The sequence below is a fragment of the Thalassophryne amazonica genome, chromosome 18, assembly GCF_902500255.1.
Source record: "Thalassophryne amazonica chromosome 18, fThaAma1.1, whole genome shotgun sequence".
In the NCBI taxonomy this organism is placed as follows: Eukaryota; Metazoa; Chordata; class Actinopteri; order Batrachoidiformes; family Batrachoididae; genus Thalassophryne; species Thalassophryne amazonica.
In genome coordinates, this window is record NC_047120.1 from 63227940 (window position 1) to 63250678 (window position 22739).

At 41.9% G+C, this 22739-nt stretch overlaps 1 protein-coding gene across 1 annotated transcript in view; it reads right to left on the bottom strand.

Moving 5' to 3' along the window:
* ca10a (carbonic anhydrase Xa) overlaps window positions 1–22739 on the bottom strand; it is a 496009-nt gene that overhangs the window by 270527 nt on the left and 202743 nt on the right. Inside the window, exon 3 of the mRNA XM_034193590.1 lies at window positions 13005–13147. Within this exon, the coding sequence (XP_034049481.1) occupies window positions 13005–13147 (143 nt within the window). The remainder of the gene's footprint in view (window positions 1–13004; window positions 13148–22739) is intronic.

Sequence of the window (22739 nt, forward strand, 5' to 3'; positions counted from 1 at the left end):
GCCCGAATGACAACAAAAATATTTCAGGGTTCCACATTGAAGCATTTCACAGTGACAGTGTACGAGGTTTTACATAACGGAATCATCAAGACACACAGAGACGTCCTGAGGCCATCTGGGCCTCTGAATCCCCCCCCCCCATCTCCCTTCTCTTTTCAGCCTCCAATCAGCCTGTGCTGCAGCGTGTAATTTAGATTCAGAACCACAGATGGATGTGCCACGGACACTGGCTCCGACGTCCGTGTTACATATCCGGTTCTCTGTGGAGCGGGAGACATGAGAGGAATTCTTCCTGCTTGAAGATTCAGATGAGGCAATTACAGCGATCTCCCAGCTCGAATGAGGTAGACCAGAACCTTGAGTTAGATGACGGTAATTTCAGGTTTCTTCTGCAGGTGTAACCAAGTCAAACTTCACTGGAATTCATCTGACTGTAAAGTGCTACAAAAACGATACTGGAAGTACCCCTGCTGGTACTGCATCAGCACTTTGTAGCAAACCAGAACCCAGGCTTAAATATCAAATTAATATTTGCAGAGAAATCGTGTAATTATTGCATCCTTAATCAAATTTCAACCTTAAAAACAGTATCTGGGTCCAGAATGAGACAGATCCACTCAGCGAGCAGCAGACTTCTAGAAAAGATCCAAGTGGAGGAGTGGCATCGGGCGGCACACAGCGACAGGTACAGAGCCATCGCCAGCACCAGCTATTAAAGTCAGGATTTTAAAAGCATGTGCAGACGGAGCATCACTCGCTGCGTGGCTGGCTGACTGATAGCTGATTGGTTGGCTCTCTGCCTGCTAGGACAAACGGCCCTCCCTCTGGGGTGGAGGTGCAGCTGCTATCCAAGTGGCTGCTGTTTGTTGTTCTACAAATTGATGCCTGTAATTAGACAGATTGGCGGCTGCCAGGATGGCACACAAACCCAGAGCTTCGCTCTGATTGTCATTCCTCGTCACATCTCCTCTGACTGATCAGGACTTCAACACTACAAGGAGATTTCTTCAAAACTGGAGCAGAAAACATCCACAGGTCACAGATTTAACACAAAAAGCCATTTTGAGCCGTTCCTCCAACATCAACATGATTAAAAGCATTTAAAAATGGCACTGGTGCCACTGATCACTAAAACGTCCTGCTTATTAAAGCAACATCAGCCACCTTACTTCATACAAAATGAAATATAACAACTAAAGAGGAAAAAACAGAGCAAAAGTGTTAAAAAAAAGAAGTTAATGCACTGAAAAACTTACTACAAAGTATGAGGGGTGATTGAGAAGTTTTGAGCATGACCAAGAAAAATAGGGTGTGGTTCTCCATCATTTGCATTCTGAGAAACCAACAGTTCTTGAGAATTTGTGACGTTTTGACTCATTGTATGTAATGTTGAGAAATTTTGGTCTCTCATAATATATTAGGGCCCTGTCACACCTTGACGATACAGCCAGCGTACGCCGAAGTATGAAAAATGCGCAGAATAAGCTGGATACATCAAATACGTTATGCAGCTGTCTCACTTTGATGATTTAGCCAGCGTATGATGACAGCCTCGTTTCTACCAAGTGGTCCAGGTTGGTACTGCACAGTATCGAAACAGTTAAGTCTGGGTTGGTTTGCGTTTCCACCATCAGCAGAACTCTTTTGTTTGGCAGGTGGAACACGTAAATATTGACAAGCATGTCATCGAGCACATGTACGCTGTCTTGCGACATCTCCACTCCACACGGAGGCCAGAGTAATTTAACATTATTTTATTTTTGCCTTGGTGGATCATGGGATTTAGTTTCATTGCGTGCAGAATGCTGAAGAATCGACTGATGTCTGTGATAAATGCTGATGTGAATTAATGAGGCACTGTGACTCTTTCAACTTTTAAAATAAGTTAGTTGTCTTGTTGTGGTACAAAGCACCAGCGTCCTCTGGTTCAGGCTGAGAAATGCACCTAGAGCAGAAAAACCACAGAGGGATTTGTTTTAAAACTACGCTTCTTCAGCCACGACAAAGAATTAAAGTATTTTCAGATGTCGTTTTCCAAAATCAGGATGCTTTATGTGGATATTTTTGTCAGGCTGTGATGATGAATCTGACTGAAATGAAGAGGTAAGATTAAGACTTTATATTTATTCTATGTGTGAATGTTTTTACTATTTGAAACAGTCTGAACTGTTTACATGACTGCAGGTTTCAGTTATTTAGCCAATCAATGGATGGCATCAATGGACGTTTTTCGACTTATGAGTAACTTACAAGAAACGTGTGTCAACAATCGCATAACTTACCTTCAACGTATGGGCCACCTATGTAGGATGTATGACCCATATACTGGCATACGTTGAAAATATTGTGCACATCCAAAATGTTTTGACATACTCACTGTATTACGATGTATATCAATGTGCTTCAACGAGCTCTTACCTTCTACAAAACTTACCCATAACATATTAGACCTACGCCTGCATATACCAGGGATTTTCATACGGTCACCATATGCTGACTAAACCGTCAAGGTGTGAGAGGGGTGTTATACATTCTTCTATTTTATAGTTACTTAAAACATATATTAATGGTGAGATTATAAACCTGACCGGAGCTAACTGCTGAGACTGGAGCAGGTGCAGTAGAGGGACCCCGTCCCCCCAAGAAAAAAAAAACTTAGCTCATCATATATCTTCGCATGTTGCTAGCTAACATTATGTTAGCTAGCTAGCTTGTGCGACTTTGTTACCATTTGGAGTAGCAGATTTCCAGAATATAATTCACTTTTTTTTTTGGTAGTAGTAGTTTGGAAGACTTATACTCCGGTGCAACCTATCCTCCGAAAAAAAAAAAAAAAAACGTGTTTACTAATTATTACTAATAATAATTATAATAAATATTTATATCGGGCTTTCCTAGGAATGAAAATACTAAAGAAAAAAAAATACCCATCAAAAAAAGAAGACTGCAACAATGCACAAAACTCCTGGAATGAAAGAGCTGATAATACAGAAAAAACTTGCGAATTTTACTCCGGTGCGACTTATATATGTTTTTTCCCTCTTCGAGAGCCATTTTTGGCAGGTGCAACTTATACTCTGAATAATATGGTATGTATGTTAGATACTTCATTAACTCCATCATACCTTTAATTTTTTTTTATATAAATTACATTTTTTTGGCAAATGCAGCAATCAGACGTTTAATATGAAGACGGTTGTTAAAAACTGAATTCATCCTTTAATGAGGAAAAGTGGTGGCTGTTTGTCTTTAATTTGATGGAACATAGTTTCCATGTGTCCCCAACTTCAAAGCACAAGAATAAAAGCACGTGGGCGGCCGATGTCCCTGATGTAACCAACACGGCCAATTTCACAGTGCTAATAGTTTCCCTGAGAGGCTGCTCGCGAGATAAACCAGAACAAGCTGCATGACATAAGTAAAGCAGTTTTCTAACCCTCAACATGAAGGAAACACTTCAACCAAGACTCCAAACGCAGCTTTTCACCTCCACAGCTCCAACGTGATTCAATTTATTAAAACCGCTTCCAGTAATTGCAGCTCATCTACGGCAGAGTAAATATTCAATTAATAACAGATTCCTTCAATCCATACAACTCTGCTGCATTAATTAGAATTTCTCTTTGGAGGTCAATTAAATCGCCTTTAACTATTCATTAGCAATAAAACAGGGCGGCGCAGAAATCCATTAAAAGAGGAGCTCATCCTTCTCCTTCCTCGGCCTCCGGGTTGTGGAGGCACATGGGGGTGGAGCCTGGTTGTTTTTTTTTTTATTGTTCTCCAGGGCGGGAGCTGGGCTTAAGCTGTGTGTTGAGCCGTGTGGAAGCTCCTTACCAGCTTCCCTTACGTGTTTGACCAAGGCTGACTGAGCGCCAAACAGCCAAAGACGGCGCGGCGATGACTCAGCGCTGACAAGGTGAAGCTGGCTTCATGTTCTCCGGCTGACAGCTCAGGTGCTCAGAGAGAGACGGAGACACAACAGATTACACTTAGACCGCTGCAGAGACAACGCACCAGGCCAGAGTGGCTTCAGAAGATGGAAAACGTTTTCCAGGGATAAATGTCGGAGTTGTGAGTGGATCTGGCCGCCAGGATCAGGTGTTTTGTGGGGAGAAAAATAAAAATAACGTGAATCAGGCCCTGTGTGTGTCTAAGTGCTTACACTGGCCATCCATCAAATCTGCTGCTGACTTTTGATGATGGTGCCAAAACAAATTCCAGAACTGTTCTATCAACATCTTTCCCCTGAAATATTATGATATCGAATAAGAAAACATCTCTAATTCAAATTTCCAAGAAGTGACACTTGGGGTGTTGAGAGCCCATTTCTGGATGTTTGAGGTGCTAAACTGCACTAAGCGCTCCTAGCAGAAGGCTAACTACTGTACATCAGTACACCTTTCCAAGAGGCAATCCCTGAAAACAATAAAACTGGTTAGCAGTTAGAATTCATTGATTCATTTTCTGACGCTTGCCGAGGTCCAGGTCATGGTGGCAGTAGACCAAGCAGCTCATCCCATACTTCCTTATCCCTTATGCCGAGTCCTCTAACTCTACTTGGAGGACCTGAGATGTTCCAAAGCCTGCAGGGAAATATAATTCCTCCAGTGTGTTCTGGGTCTTCCCCAGAGCCTCCTCCCAGTCAGAGGTGCCTGGAAAACCTACCTAGGGAAACGACCAGGGGGCACCCTCGAAAGATGCCTGAACCACTTCAGCTGGCTCCTTGTGATGCAAAGAAGCAGCAGCACTATTCCGAGTCCCTCCGGAATAGTCGACCTTCTCAACCTGCCCCAAAGTGTAAACTCAGATACCTGATGGAGAAATCTTGTATCTGCTGCTTAGATCTAACCCTATTGGCCAATGTCATCACAGGATCAAACCTTTTTCCTGTCCACAAAAAAAATATCTGTGAGGAATAAACAAAAACATGGAAACTGAATCCATTTTTTATAGCACTGATCAGCAAAATATTCATAAATGTCAAGATGATGATCATCTTTGATAGTTTTTATAAAACATAGGTCAAAATTGTTAAAATGTTTACCTTTTAAAAAAAGATGGCAATAGTACAAAATGGAAAGTTGTTTGCTGTCATTTTGGCCCAGATGGTATCACAAGTATCCTGTGTTTGTGCGTATGTTCCTTAAGTAACATTACACACACAGGGGCTGCAATTCCCACTTCAACCACCGGGACAGTATAACCCCAGTAACAGATAAAATAAAAAGACAGAAAGAAATACCTGCCTAAAACAACAACATGAAAATGGCTGCAAGGGTTCTTGATAGTAACAGATAAAATAAAAAGACAGAAAGAAATACCTGCGTAAAACAACAACATGAAAATGGCTGCAAGGGTTCTTGATAGAGATGTCCCGATCACGTGATCGGAAATCGGGCCCGATCACGTGGTTTCAGACTTGATCGAAATCGGACGTTGCCTCCCGATCAAGAATCTGATATAGATTTTATCCTCATTATTTTGATCAGCGCTATTTCAGGCTCATTATTGCAGATTAATGGGCCTGTCACACGTCGGAAGTGTCAGAGGCGTGAGACGCATTGTTTTTTAGAGGCGTCAGAAGCGTCGCTTTAGCTTGGCTTTTGACGTGACGCTTCTGATGGGAGCGCGCAGTCAAAGTTCAACCCAATCTTTTTTTTTTTATTGAACAAAAGAAAAAACATAAGTTCAACCGGACAGAGGTGGGGGGAGTTACGAGCATAAAATTTCTTTTGCAGAACTGCTGTTTGTGTGTTTACGCGCTCAGCCTGACGCCTCGATGGAACGACAAGAGGATGATGGACACTTTCCCACCGAAACTCTAGCTCAGTCATCCTTCCGTGCGCAGCAGGACCCGGTGCTGACCAAGTCCTCAGGATGATGATCTCTCATCTGATTAACAAAAAGAAAAAAACAAATTGTCCTGTGATTGTTTGTCTGCAAAACGGAGCGAGAGATGGTGTGCGCACGAGCGACGTGCACACTCATCACATTTAGGAGCACGTCTTAAAGAGCTTCCGTCTTCATTCACATTCACTGCGCTGCTCTGAACTTGTTGAACACTGATAAAGCATCAGAGGGACACTGAAGATTGTCAGGACACAAATGTAAGTTGTTTTTTTTTTACTTTTACTTTCCAAGTTGACTTTTGAACTTTCGACGCTCTGAGCTGTGACGTAGTTGGGCCAAAACACAGAAGACTAGTGGCAGAAACCACTGATCTGTACAAATGGTAAATAGACTGCATTTATAAAGAGATTTTCCATTTGCATCAGACACTCAAAGCGCTTTACAATTATGCCTCACATTCACCCCAGTGTCAGGGTGCTGCCAAGGCACTCACTACACACTGGGAGCAATAGGGGATTAAAGGCCTTGCCCAAGGGCCCTTAGTGATTTTCCAGTCAGGCGGGGATTTGAACCACAGATCAGTGCAGAAACCACGTGTCTGAAGAAAAATCCTTGGAAATGTTTTTTGTTGTTGTTGTTTGTTACCTCAAAATTTCTGATTACTGTTTAAAAAAGTTTAGAACACTTGTAATTCAAATAGCTAAATCAATAAATGGTTCTTTAAAAACCTTTCATCTATAAATTAAAACCACCTGTTATTTCAGATTAAATAATTTCTTGTTTAACATACGGAACCTTTGACATTTATTTTTAGACAAATAAAATAACATGGAAATTTGTACATTTTTTAAGTCTGGTAGATTATTACTTGATTGTTCAAGCTACCTCAAGGAGAAGTGCACTGTTTAAGTGATAAATAATAAAATAAGGTGATTAAAATGAAAATATTATATATTTAGCATTTGTTCATTCAGTTTTTAAAGTATTGGCTCGAGACTCGGTATCGGCAGATACTCAAAATCAGATGACTCGGAATCGGATTGGGGCCAAAAAAACCTGATAAGGACATCCCTAGTTCTTGACAAACAACGTTTGTCTGCCGTGATGTCTCCATGAAAAGATATAAAGCAACAGCTATGTCAGATGAGCAGGAGTGAGATCATTAAGAGAAGGAACATCTTCTGTTGTCAGCAAGAACAGCTCAGTGTTAATCTGCCATCTGGTGGATAAATGTGTCCTTCTGCTTCACGCAAGGTGCACAGGCAAATATGTGAATAATGATCGTGACACATATTTTACAATATGTGTTGAGAGATTTAAGTTATTTGTGTTTCTTCCTGCTCAACATAAAAACTGTAGAAAGGCACAAATATCTTTGCTCGTAAATCCGTGTTAAGTTGAAAATTGTCAGTTGCATTATGTTGATGGTGTCCTAATTTTGGCTACATTTACAACCAAACAGGAATGGAATAATGCATTATGTATCGTGATAATTGTATTCTGTGACAATTGAATCATCACATTTTTAATGAGTACTGCAGTACCATGAAAACTCAAGTACTGCATTGAAGAAACAATCTCCAGCACAAGATGCATCGAATAGCCATAGCTGTGATACGTATCAAATGGCGACAGGTGTATTGTGATAAGTATCGATTGGCAACAGGTGTATTATGATACCTATCAATTGGCAGTAGGCGTACTGTGATGCTTATTGAATGGTGGGAGGTGTGTTGTGCTGCGTATTGATTGGTGACAGGTGTATTGTGATACGTATCGATTGGCGGTAGGTGTATTGTGATACATATCGATTGGCGGTAGGTGCAATGTGATATGTACTGAATGGCGAGAGGTGTGTTGTGATGTGTATTGATTGCCGACAGGTGTATTGTAATATGTATCGATTGGCTGTAGGTGTGTTGTGATGCATATAGATTTGCGATAGGTGTATTGTGATACGTATCGACTGGCAGTAGGTGTATTGTGAAACGTATTTAATGGCGGGAGATGTTTTGTGAAGCGCATTGATTGGCGACATGTGTATTGTGATACATATCGACTCGCGATAGGTGTATTGTGATATGTATCGATTGGTGGTAGGTGTATTGTGATACATATCGATTGGCGGGAGGTATATTGTGATACATATCGATTGGCAGGAGGTATATTGTGATACATATCGATTGGCGGGAGGTATGTGATGCCTATTGATTTGCAACAGGTGTATTGTGATACATATGTATCACAATACACCTGTTGCAAATCACCACCTGTTGGTGGTAGACAGTGTTGGGCACAGCTAAACAAAAAATTAGCTTCGATAACAGATAATCAGCTAACCGAAAAGTTATCTTTTATAAAGCTAAACCGATAAACCACCCAAAAATTTATCGGAAGCTACACATAACCGATAACTTCCAGTATTGTCTCCGGTTCACTTACAACTACTAACTAGCTGATTTTGAGTTTTAACACCATGTTCACTTTTGGAAGCATCAAAAGTGACAACAGACCCAAACAATGAGTCAACACTTCTGTCTTTGTGTGCCCTGCCCACTGCTGGAAGCTCCTGTTTATTACGTAGCTTCCAGCAGTGACGCAGCTGAGAAGAGCAGCAGAGCTCAACGCTCTACTCAATAACAGTGTTGCCGTGAGGCAGAGGTCTTGGGAAAAAAAGCAGTGTTGACTTATGGTTTGGTTTATAAATAAAATGAATACTGATAGAACAACTCCATTAATGTCAATTCTGTCATTTGTACAAAGTTAAAATATAACATATATCTTTTAATGTTGAATAATGCAATAATTCTGAAGTTCTGTAACAAACACAGACAGATGCCAAAGGGATTCTGGGTAAAATGTGCCTCCGTTAACACTGATTGGTTGACTCATTCATGCTACGAGGTCTGTTAGAAAAATATCCGACCTTTTTATTTTTTTCAAAAACCTGATGGATTTGAATCACGTGTGCTTGTATGCGCCAACCTTGATCTTTCGTACGCATGCGTGAATTTTTTCACGCCTGTCGATTGCATCATTTGCTTGTAAGCAGCCTTTGTGTGAGGATGGGTGTAGTCTCTCGTGGGATTTTCATTGCAAGGAAAATGGCGGAACAACTGGAGCAGCGCAACTGCATCAAATTTTGCCAGAAACTGGGCGACAGCCAGGTGGAAACCATTCGGATTATTCAGACGGCTTTCGGTGACAATCCTATGGGCATCACACATATTAAGGAGCGGTACAACCAGTTTAAAGACATCCGCATAATGGTGGAGAGCAAGCCACGCTCCGGGCAGCCATCAACATGCTGAAATGACCAGATCATTTCCAAAGTAAACGCTGTGGTGATGCGAGACCGTCGTGTGACTATCCGAGAAATTGCGGAAGAGGTGGACATCAGCACTTTTTTGACACATTCCACTGTGAAAGAAGATTTGGCCATGAAAAGAGTTGCAGCGAAATTCATGCCGATGGCTTCAGCACGAAGCTGCTAACGGAGCAAAAGCACCTCCGTGTTGAAGTCTCACAGGACATGTTGTGACATGCCCACCTCTTCCACAATTTCTCGGATAGTCACACGACTGAAAAGTCACAGAAAGCCGTCTGAATCATCCGAATGGTGGAAGAGGTGGGCATCATTTTTCGGAGACCAGCATGTCCTGTGAGAAAAACACAATAACAACGTCTAGAAACCCAGAGAATATATTCACAAGAGTTTTAGGCACAATATACAAAGAGTTTAATGCTGTTGTCCATGTGGAGCCTGATCAGAGCATCTCAAATGCATTTATTCTGTCATGAATGTACTGAGGGTACCCATAATACACCTGAAAACAGCATGTCCACACTAAAACCTTCAAAATTAGTGCATTACTTTAAAACTAAAAGCTATATCTGATATTTTCACTTTGTAAAATTTCAGATGTGATGTTAATTTAAATTAGGTGTCCGAAATTAGTTTGGTTAAAATTTTAACCATAAGTTAAAACTGTATGCCTCTGGATGATTTTGGTGAAATTGCCAGTGTGTCAGTATGGGGTCAAAACAAATGACCCTTTTTTCTTTTCTGTGACCAGTTCTCCTTTGCCTGCAGAGGCTAGAGCTGTTTTTTCTAGAACCAGCTCTGCTCTGTTTACAGAGGATACTGGCTCTACTGGTGGTTGGCTCTCACTGCGGTATTGTATCACTTCCTGTTCCGGAGCACAGCTGTGTTTTGCTGTATCTGTTAGCTGTTTAATCTGTGCAGTTAGATTGATCTAGTTAACTAGATAAATATTTGTTTCACAGTGTAATCTTCACGTGCCTTAACTAAAGCACTCCCTCTGCTGAATCACCTCTAAATTATTTACACATTATTCACTTTGTGTGTTTTTAGTTATTCGCTAGCTTAGCACAGCTACTAGCTCTTAGCCGGTTTAGCATGGCGGCTTCTCCTGTCTCTCCCGCACTTTTCTGCTCTGGGTGTGAAATGTTTAGTTATTCCTCGGCCTCCTTTAGCAGTAATGGTACTTGTAATAAGTGTAGCTTATTTGTAGCTTTGGAGACCAGGCTGGGGGAATTGGAGACTCGGCTCTGCACCTTGGAAAATCCTACAGCTAGCCAGGCCCCTGTAGTCGGTGCGGACCAAGGTAGCTTAGCCACCATTAGTTCCCCACCAGCAGATCCCGAGCAGCCGGAAAAGCAGGCCGACTGGGTGACTGTGAGGAGGAAGCGTAGTTCTAAACAGAAGCCCCGTGTACACCGCCAACCCGTTCACATCTCTAACCATTTTTCCCCACTCGGCGACACACCTGCCGAGGAACAAACTCTGGTTATTGGTGACTCTGTTTTGAGAAATGTGAAGTTAGCGACATCAGCAACCATAGTCAATTGTCTTTCGGGGGCAAGAGCAGGCGACACTGAAGGAAATTTGAAACTGCTGGCTAAGGCTAAGCGTAAATTTGGTTAGATTGTAATTCACGTCGGCAGTAATGACACCCGGTTACGCCAATCAGAGGTCACTAAAATTAATATTGAATCGGTGTGTAACTTTGCAAAAACAATGTTGGACTCTGTAGCTTCAGGGGAAAACCTGGTCTTGTTAGGAGAGACGGCATCCATCCCACTTTGGATGGAGCAGCTCTCATTTCTAGAAATCTGGCCAATTTTCTTAAATCCTCCAAACAGTGACTATCCAGGGTTGGGACCAGGAAGCAGAGTTGTAGTCTTACACATCTCTCTGCAGCTTCTCTCCCCCTGCCATCCCCTCATTACCCCATCCCCGTCACGACGGTGCCTGCTCCCAGACCACCAATAACCAGCAAAAATCTATTTAAGCATAAAAATTCTAAAAGAAAAAATAATATAGCACCTTCAACTGCACCACAGACTAAAACAGTTAAATGTGGTATATTAAACATTAGGTCTCTCTCTTCTAAGTCCCTGTTAGTAAATTATATAATAATTGATCAACATATTGATTTATTCTGCCTTACAGAAACCCGGTTACAGCAGGATGAATATGTTAGTTTAAATGAGTCAACACCCCCGAGTCACACTAACTGCCAGAATGCTCGTAGCACGGGCCGAGGCGGAGGATTAGCAGCAATCTTCCACTCCAGCTTATTAATTAATCAAAAACCCAGACAGAGCTTTAATTCATTTGAAAGCTTGACTCTTAGTCTTGTCCATCCAAATTGGAAGTCCCAAAAACCAGTTTTATTTGTTGTTATCTATCGTCCACCTGGTCATTACTGTGAGTTTCTCTGTGAATTTTCGGACCTTTTGTCTGACTTAGTGCTTAGCTCAGATAAGATAATTATAGTGGGCAATTTTAAAAGCCACACAGATTCTGAGAATGACAGCCTCAACACTGCATTTAATCTATTATTAGACTCGACTGGCTTTGCTCAAAATGTAAATGAGTCCACCCACCACTTTAATCATACCTTAGATCTTGCTTTGACATATGGTATGGAAATTGAAGACTTAACAGTATTCCCTGAAAACCCCCTTCTGTCTGATCATTTCTTAATAACATTTACATTTACTCTGATGGACTACCCAGCAGTGGGGAATAAGTTTCATTACAGTAGAAGTCTTTCAGAAAGCGCTGTAACTAGGTTTAAGGATATGATTCCTTCTTTATGTTCTCTAATGCCATATACCAACACAGTGCAGAGTAGCTACCTAAACTCTGTAAGTGAGATAGATTATTAAGTGTTTGTTGTGATTTGGCGCTATATAAATAAAATGATTTGATTTGATAGAACTGCGCATCTACTATAAAACATTTAACAGGTAGGTACTAAACTGATTTTAGATTTCATAAACATTTGTAACTACTCAGCTTTGTTTACCATGTCTGCAAAGATAAGTTAGCATTCTAAAAATTATCGGATCAAAACTTATTGGAAAATAATTAGTCCGATAATGGTTGTCAAAGTTATCTGAGAAGCTAATCCGATAATGAAACATTATCTTTGATATTTAGCGGTTAGCGGATTAGCAGAACTGTGCCCACCACTGGTGGTAAGTGATACATATCAAGTGGCGGTAGGTGTATTGTAATATGTATCAAATTGCAATGTAATGTGATACGTATCGAATGGCGATAAGCATATTTTGGTATGCATCGAATTGCAATAGTTGTAAAGTGATACGTATCGAAACACAATAGATGTCTTGTGAAACATATCAAACTGTGACAGGTGTACTGTGATTTTGAATCATAATAGGTGTATCATGATGTCTTTTGCAGTGCTACTGTATCGTTCCACCCCACAACCAAATTAATAATATTTGACCTTTACTGAGATACAGATACGATGTTTTCATGCATTTAGGAAACTGCTGATCTGATTTTTAAATTTTCACACACAGATTTTATGTTAGTTTTAATCCAACTTTTTCCACGGATGCTGATCCACTTAAACACAGTGTCCCACCCACAGGACAGCGCATTTGACACTTAAACTATGACTCAAACCACTGCAGCACTGCTGGACAGTCGCCACTAGACTTAACCATCAGCGAGGTGTACAAAGTGTACAACATCACTGAATCAGCGAACACAAAGCGGCAGAAAAAACAGTAATGAAAGGAAGGAGCACAAAACCCCATCATCCATCAAGCCGACACCAGCGGAATTGTGGGCTTGCATTGTGAGCTCTTACCTTCCGCCCGCCGGTGTTCAGCTTTATGGGCATGAGGAAGGGGTCAAAGATCATGTGGCTGGTCTCGATGTTTACTGGCGACTGCCTCTTCCCCACCGAGCACAGGTTCCAGGCCGAGTTCACCAAACCCCAGAAAGACGGCACTGCAACACAAACGCACTGTGTGACGCAAAGCGTGTGGCAGCCAGACAGGAAGTTGAGTCACATTTGCTAATGTGTTATTTTGTGCTATGCTTCTGTAAATGGTCTTCAAATAAATAAGATGCAAGAAAAATATTTGTTTCTTTTAGTCTATCTCTTCAGTTTTATATTGCATAAATGTTGAAACAGTCTTGTCTCAGAATCTTTCATAGCTATTTTTTTTAAACAAAATATTTGAAGAAAAAAAAAGGGTACTCAGACATGTTTAAAATACTTTATGCAGACATCAGACGATGACCGAGTGAGCCCATGCATTTTTTTTACATTTCACCCCTGGAGATCTCAAACGGAATTCATGAAGTTCAAATGAAGTTCAGTTACGGTGCTTATGGACTAAACCATTTTATAATAGTTGTTTCAACAAAACCATTTATTTCATCATCATCGCGGTTCAGATCTGACCGTTCACCAGTCACAAACAGAAGTGAGCAGATGAAGGAGGTTTGAATAGTAACGCTCATCCAATCGTCTGAGACAAGTGTTAAAGAGGTCAAATCCTTATTTTTCCTTTTTCAGCATCGTTAACACAAAGCTCGACTGTACAGATGGCGCCATGGTAAAGCTCTTGCCACAACATGACTTCATGTTTTGGATTTTGTTGAGAAACTTCAGGACGCTCCTCCAGCAGAAGAGAAAAACAATGACTATGTTTACATGCCGTTAATATTCGGGATAAGGTCAATATTCCGGTTATGAAAGGCTTATTGGGTGCATGTAAACGTAGTCAGTGTCCTCCTTATGACACCTGATGAATGTGTGAATAAACAATAAAAACCAAGAACACAGAGAACAAAAGCACAAGATCATGTTGGTTGTATAGTCACCAAAAAAAACAAACAAACAAAAAAAAAAACACCTGGACAGAAGCCCAGTGGCGGTCCTAGAGTGATTTACTCCCCGGGCGAAACCCCTGCGTGCGCCCCCCCCCCCCCCCGCACACACTAACGTGGCCACCACCTCCGCCCCACCACCCATGAAAACACTAACTTCGTCCAGAACACCCACAATCCCACAAATTAACTCACAACAGCTATTTTCAAGAACAAATTTCCAGTTTTAATGACTACTGCAATAACAAACACAAAGAAATTGGCACAGTCTAATGTGTCATCATCCATGGACTTATCTGCAATGATCATCTCAAAGGTTTGCAGGAGGGCATCATAATTGTTTGCCACAGTTTCACATCACATCCGTGATGTGAAATTCCATCCAGTAGAAGCATTTCTGGGCAACCTTGAGCAGCCTGCAGACTCAAGAAAAGACATCCTCTTTGTGGATTTTGAGAAAAATGTGGCAAACCCAAAGAGTGATGCAAAAAATATTCTGCATTTAGCCCCCTGAGACAGAACCAGATTCAGTCTGTGTGCATAGCAATGCACAAACATTGCACTGGGGGCTATTGCTTTAACTTTGGCCTGCAAACCATTGAGAGCTGAAGCCATGACAGCAGCCACGGCTTCTTCGTAAGGAAGACTATCAAATGGCTTCGCCAAAATCCGGTCCACAACATTCAAATTGTCTGCCATTAGGTGCAGCTTGCTACCTAGCTAGCTTGCTAGCTGGGACTGGCGCGAGGCTAGTGTGAAGTTTGTCCGCCTGTGAGTGCTTTGTGACGGTGGAGGAGCTCAGCAGCACCCGCTGCTCGGTAAGGACAGAAACTGCGATAGAAGTCAGAAGGAGTGATAGAAGTCAGTCTCCAAACACAAGCAGCTACAAAAAAAACCAAAAAAAAACCCACCAGAAATAGAAGCTCGATTTGTCGCTAGTCGTTTTTAACAAAGAAAATGCTGCTAAGAGGATTAGGAAAGTCTCCGGTTCAGTGTTGCCAGATATGAAATATGAAACTATCGTACCAAAACCTCAAAATTATCGTATTTTGGGAGAAATTATCGTACACAAACAAAACGCATACAACGTAGCTATTTTAGTGTTTTTTTTTAATTTACAAAGAATTTTATGTCACATTTTTAAACAGTAATTATAGTAATGGGGAAACTATGGCACAAAAAGAACACAAATGCACAAGCAAATACACTACCAGACTAGAAAGATTTTTTTTTTTTCCTATGAAGGGACACAAACGTGTTAATTACCAGACTAGAAAGAGTCGAATTCAACCTCGAGGTCGCTGTCGTCATCCGATGCCATGGCCACTTGTGCAGATTTTGTTGAACACAGAAAAAATGTTGACACCTCCATAAGGAACTTGAACTTTTTTTTATTTTTCTTGTATATCTCTTTGCTCTTGTGTTTTGTTCGTTTGTTATTGCATTTGTTGAAATAAAGTTTCAAAAAAAAAAGATGTTGTTGGTTGGGGAATCTTCCTGTCACGGCAGAGATTAGATGGGAACTCATTACTTTGTATGGAGAGGGGGAGGGCTTTCAAATGACTTTGTCCCGGGCCGCCCAAAGCTAGCAGCAGCCCTGTGTGTGGTGTGTCTGTGATGCCGCCTGAATGCAACGCCTGCAAAATGATTCTTGGGTGTCAGAGAGAGATGCGTGTTTGGGCAACCAACTGAAATTATCATACATTTTGGATTTTTTCCCCATTATTGATCGTACATCGTACAGAGGGCAAAACTATCGTACAAATACGATAATTATCGTACATCTGGCAACACTGGTTCAACTCAGAAAAGAATGAAAATGCTCCCACGGATGTTTACACCAAAAGATCGCTGATTCGCTCATTTCGCTGTCAATCAAAAAGGGATTCTCAGACAGATCATCCAATCATCATGCAGAAGCTGAGCGTCCGGGCCGGCCAAGGCCAGCCCACTGCCCCATAGACCCCAGGCACGCTGACCGTCCGATGGGCGGGACAAAGCCCAGCATTTGTCCAATGACTCATCTCGTTTCGCTGCAGTCTTTGCTTCGCTACTGTTTATAGCACTGTGAAGCTGTGGGAATGAGTGAGAGGAAAGCCGCCATGGGACGGGAAGGTGGGGGCGCTGCTCTGCCGTAACGTAACGTAACCACAAACCCCCCCGTCAGGACAATCCCCCCACCCCGTTTTTTTTTCCCCGCACGGTCGTGCCGCCCCCCCCCCTCCGCGATGCAGCCCCGGGCAGCTGCCCGGTTGGCCCGCCTCCAGGACCGCCCCTGCAGAAGCCTGGGAAAGTCCCAGCCAAAAAAAAGGCTTCTGCTTCAGCTCGCCCAGAAGAGGCCAAAGAATGGTAAGAAGTCAACAGTAGAGAGAATGTTTGCTGGAAGGTAGGAGGACCTCTCCTGGTGAAGAACCATGTTATGTCACGCCTGCTGCTCTTTCCACAGAATACAGTCCAATAAGTCTTTGCAAACAAACTGAGAATTTTAACATTTTAAGTAAAGATCTATTCCACACTGGATCCACTCTGTGACCCCGAGACACCAAAGGAAAGGATATAAAACTGAATAAACAGACTAAAACACAGGTACGTGGCAGTATACACATATGAGGTCTGTTAGAAAAGTATTCGACCTTATTATTTTTTTCAAAAACCATATGGATTTGAATCACGTGTGATTGTGTCAGACAAGCTTGAACCCTCGTGCGCATGCGTGAGTTTTTCCACGCCTGTCGGTTGCGTCATTCACCTGTGAGCAGGCGTTGAGTGAGGGGTGGTCCAGCCCCCTTGTTGGATTTTCATTGCCAGGAAATGACAGAATGATTTGGGCTTTTTTTCCATCAGAATTTTTTCAGAAACTGTTAGAGACTGGTAGCTGGAAACCATTAGAAAAATTTATCTGGCTTTCAGTGAAAATGTTACGGGCTTGGTAGAGTGTTACTGTTGCTTTAAGGACGGCCCCCAGCGGCTGTGGGGCGCGCCGCGCTCCAAAGCCGCCATCGACAGGCTGAACGACCATTTCATTTCTAAACGGATGGCTGTCTGGATCCGTGACCATCGTGTGCCATTTCTTTGGTTATCACAAGAACTGGACATCAACCATTTTCCGGCAGATTTCACTTTTAACAAGAGATTTTGTCATGGAAAGCCGAGCGGAGGCTTCTTGCGTCACGATGGATTCGCTACTGGAGCGAGACAAAACCACCTCCGTTTTTGGTCTCACAGGATGGCTTTGAGATGGCGTTCAGACAGCTGTCAGTGGTTTTTCAGTCGAGTGATTATCCGAGAAATTGTGGATGTGCTTGGACATGCCAGAACATGTCCCGTGAGGCTTCATCATGGCGTTGCTTTGCGCCATGCGGCACCGCTGCAACGCGCGAAGCCTCTGCTCCTCTTTCCATGACAAAAACTCCTGTAACAGTGGAATGTGCCGTTCATTTCCAAACTGGACGCTGTGTTTTATCCAGGACGTTGTGTGACTAGCACAGGAATTGTGAAAAGACGTGGACATCAGCACTTTTTCGGCACATTGAGACAGACGTGCAGAGGAATTCCGCGCATCGCAGCGGTGCCGCATGGCACAAAGCAACACTGTGATGAAGCCTCACGGGACATGTTCTGGCATGTTCAGGCACATCCACAATTTCTTGGATAATCACTCGATGGAAAAACCACAGACAGCTGTCTGAACGCCATCTTAAAGCCGTCCTGTGAGACCAAAACGGAGGTGGTTTTGTCTCGCTCCAGTAGCGAATCCATCGTGACACGCGAAGCCTCCGCTCGGCTTTCCATGACAAAATCTCTTGTTAAAAGTGAAATCTGCCGGAAAATGGTTGATGTCCAGTTCTTGTGATAACCAGAGAAATGGCACACGATGGTCATGGATGCAGACAGCCATCCGTTTAGAAATGAAATGGTCGTTCAGCCTGTCGATGGCGGCTTTGGAGCGCGGCGTGCCCCACAGCCGCTGTGGGCCGTCCTTAAAGCGACAGTAACACTCCTTATTCTCTACCAAGCCCATAACATTTTCACCGAAAGCCAGATAAATTTTTCTAATGGTTTCCAGCTGCCAGTCTCTACCAGTTTCTGAAAAAATTCTGATGGAAAAAAAGCCCAAATCATTCCGCCATTTCCTGGCAATGAAAATCCAACGAGGGGGCTGGACCACTCCTCACTCAAAGCCTGCTCACAGGCGAATGACGCAACCGACAGGCGTGGAAAAACTCACACATGCGCGTGAGGCTTCAAGCTTGTCTGACGCAATCACACGTGATTCAAATCCATATGGTTTTTGAAAAAAATAATAAGGTCGGATACTTTTCTAATAGACCTCGTACTCTGCAACAAACAGCATTAAAGGACATGTCACACCAAAATCATAACAATTTAGATTGAGGCTGTTAGTGACCATCTGATGATACACCAGGATTACTCTGTGCTCTTCTGTGACCAGTTTCAAAGTATATGACATTTGCAACAAACAGCTACAGAGACTACTAAAAACAAAGTACGCGTGAGTACTTGTTTTTCCAAGTGTCATCTGTGTAATCAGACAGCCTGAAAAACAGCGGAGAGGTCCGCATTGCCGTGTTAAAACAGCGTGCTGCTCCGCACACATCTGCTTCGCTGCCAGCTCCTCGAGCTCTCTCAGGATTCTGGCATGTTAAATAAAAAGTCCATTATTTCCTGAAAATTATGTGTTTTGACTTTTTCCAATGTAAGAAATACATCTCTGCATTCAGGCAGCCTGTAAAAATAGCGTCGCGGAAGCATTCCACATCCATGTTTATGGTAGCAGTAAAACAATGTCTTGCGACACAAACAGCAGCGTCACCACACGTTAGTTTCCAAATTCTGACAGACCCTGAAAACGTTAAGAGTTTCGGGGTGAAGTTTGTGGTCTTCTCTGTAAATCCGAGCCATCGCTTTCAAATGAAAGCTCAGAAGCCTTGTTATTGGATGTAGCAGCGTTTCACTGTCTGTCGGCCATTGGGATGTTTCTGCTTTTCCTAAAATGCACATCACACACCAAGAAATGCAGAAAAATACGAGTAAGACGTCTTCCATTAATGCATCTGTTGACTCCAAGTGAGAGGAATAATTTGCAATAAAATACATCAGCGACCATTAATTATTACCGCATGTCCACGGTTAGACTTACAGTCATGAATACTTTAATGTTGTGTTGCTAACTGGAACATTAAATAACGTGCGACATGTCCTTTAAGTCCCGCAAAACAAATAATAAACCCTATTTGTCATAGTTCTACAATGTGATCGGCAATGCTCAGGTCTCTGGAAATTCAAAGATTTAAAGGTTTTCCTTCCAGGGTAATTATTCTGCAAAATATTTTAATTAACATGGCATCAGACCTCAAACATGCACCAAATCAGTTTATGGATCCATATCAGATTCACTGTGGCAACCCTAAGCAAAAACGGAGAAGCAAATGGAGAAGAAAGAACTTACTAGAAGGAAATACAAAGTAGGCCTGTGACGGTGCTCATCTACAGAGTCACAGACTCTCATCTCTGGACGGGACGCAAGACCAGCTCAGGTCCCCACTTAAAGCCGGGAGGACTAACACAATGCAGATTACTGTAAGTGTAAGTGTGCCAGAACACAGACAGGTAGTCAGACTGGGATTCAAACCCATAATTACAGTGAGGAAAATAAGTATTTGAACACCCTGCGACTTTGCAAGTTCTCCTACTTAGAAATCATGGAGGGGTCTGAAATTTTCATCTTAGGTGCCTGTCCACTGAGAGACATGAAATGAAAAAAGAAAAAAAAAAAAAAAAATCCGGAAATCACAATGTAGGATTTTTTAAAATAATTTATTTGTATGTTACTGCTGCAAATAAGTATTTGATCCCCTACCAACCAGCAAGAATTCTGGCTCACACAGACCTGTTAATTTTTCTTGAAGAAGCCCTCTTATTCTGCACTCTTTACCTGTATTAATTGCACCTGTTTGAACTTCTTACCTGTATAAAAGACACCTGTTCACACACTCAATCAATCACACTCCAACCTGTCCACCATAGACAAGACCAAAGAGCTGTCTAAGGACACCAGGGACAAAACTGTAGACCTGCACAAGGCTGGGATGGACTACAGGACAACAGGTAAGCAGCTTGGTAGAAGACTGTTATGATTATTTATTAGAAAAGTGGAAGAAACACAAGATGACTGTCAATCTCCCTCGGTCTGGGATTCCATGCAAGATCTGACTTTGTGGGGTAAGGATGATTCTGAGAAAGCTCAGAACTACACATGGAGAAAATCTGTATGGAGGAGTGGACCCAAAATCCCTGCTGCAGTGTGTGCAAACCTGGTGAAAAACTACAGGAAACGTTTGACCTCTATAATTGCAAACAAAGGCTACTGTACCAAATATTAACATTGATTTTTACAGGTGTTGAAATACTTATTTGCAGCAGTAACATACAAAAAAATTATTTAAAAAAATCATACATTGTGATTTCCTGATTTTTTTTATTTATTTATTTATTTTTTTGATTATGTCTCTCACAGTGGACATGCACCTAAGATGAAAACTTCAGACCTCTACATGATTTCTAAGTGGGAGAACTTGCAAAATCGCAGTGTGTTCAAATACTTATTTTCCTCACTGTACCTATTGGAATATTAGAAATGTAGGTACAGCACACCTGCCTGAGAGTTGTAGGTTTCTTGCCGAGGCCAGAGAGCAGATTTTGTCATTTCTGTGATGTGGTTTTTGTATAATCCTGTCAGTCAGCCGTGGCTGAAATCCTCCTTAGCGGGGGCAATAAAGACTTTAACATGCTGTATTTTCAGACCAACAGCTGGTGTCAATCACCTCGGATGCTCTCTGTCTTTCCTTACCCATTTTCAGGAGCTACATCATAGTATAATTCACTTAATTTGAGCCCGACACCTCTTAGGCACCGATATCAACCATCTATCTCGAAGGTATCCTGGAATTCTGAGCAGTATGTGTCTCAGTGAATGAAAATAATCTGCACCAGTTTTTAGTGATTTGGTCCAACGACCCCCCCCCCCACCACCACCACCACCACCGGAAGAAGACAAATTACAGAAGTGAGGAAAGAGGATCAGCTTGTAAACGGCGAATGTGTCCTGTAGCGAGGGAGCATCAGCGCTGTGGGAGTGATAGGCATCTCACACGCTCATTTTCTTATGTAAGACTTGGCAACCAGGACTAAGAATTCAATTCTTTTGCGGGCGAGCGGAAGGAAACGGCTTATCAGCGTCTCCAGCGACAGATAGCGATATCGGCTGTAGCCTAAAGCAAAGGTTTCCATTTAGCACCATGTTACGCAGAGATGAGTCACTGGAGCTGGACTGTGCAAATTCCACTGAGATTTCCAACAAAAAGCAGAGATAATTTCAACATATGCAAATTGATGATGAATCAGAGTAAACAGAGGCATAGTGTGCAGCACGAGTTCAAAAACCCAGCAAGTCAACAACACTTTAAAGACGGTGGCTCTGTGGAGTCAGAAGGCAAACACCAGAATGTATTCACCAACGCTTTCGTGGTGATGATGTTTTGGTATGTGCCTAAAAACCCAACTTGTGCTGTTCAGGAGTTCTGTGATGCACAAATAGATCCAGTTAGTGATGTAGGATTAAAGCTGCACGGCTTTTCAAATTTCACAAAACTGACAAAATTTAGTTTGTATTGAAATCCAAGCATTATTATAATGTCGATTTATAATGTTTATTTTCAAATGTGTTGCAAAATTACCGTATTTTCAGGAGTAAGTTGCAGTTTTTGTTACTAGTTTGGCAGGCCCTGCGACTTATACTCGAGGGTGACTTACAGTATATACCGAAAATTGAATAGCTCCAATGAGTACATACTATTAGTACATACTCAGTGCGCCCTGCGCCATTACACACAGCAATCAGTGAAAGCAGGAGAAGACGGAGAGCCTCTGATGACAATCTCACGTGATCAAACAAAGAGTGTGTAACTATCAGGATTGCTCCACTAGTTTGCATGTGAATGTTACTGGATAACTCTGTTACTTTCTCTGCATAAAGCACTGTTTACCATATCAGTGGACAACAAAACGCATAGACCATTTTGTATATATTGTTCAAACTGTGCATTTGTGTTTATTGTCTGAACCTTTTTGTTGTACAGACTTTCACACAACACCTCAAATTACCTTTATAAAGCGTCAAAACAGTTGTTTATTATAGTTTGCTGTGTGTTTTGAATAAATGTGTGTGGAAAATTATTTTTCGCTTTATTTTTTTCCTTGCCAATTTTTGATTGTAAACCTTTATTACACTTATAAAACACAACAAAACATATATATTCTGAAAGCACAGGTTGTCCTGAAAAAAAGAGACATAAAACATGATTGTGGGATGCAGGGAGAGCTGTTAACAGCAATAATAAAACATTTATGTGAACTGTCCAAAAAATGCCCTCGGACCCCAGAGGGTTAAACACATTTGCATTTGAATGGTTCCAAGGCAGAACCAAAAAGGTATGGTTTAATTTCAATTCAATTTATTTCATTTATATAGCACCAAATCACAACAAAGCTGCATCAAGGTGCTTCACATGAGTAAGGTCTAACCTTACCAACCCCTACGAAAGCAGAGAGAATACTAAGGTGGTCACCAGCCGCTAGCCCTAAGCTTCACTAACAGATTGAGGGGTGAGGTATTATATGTTTA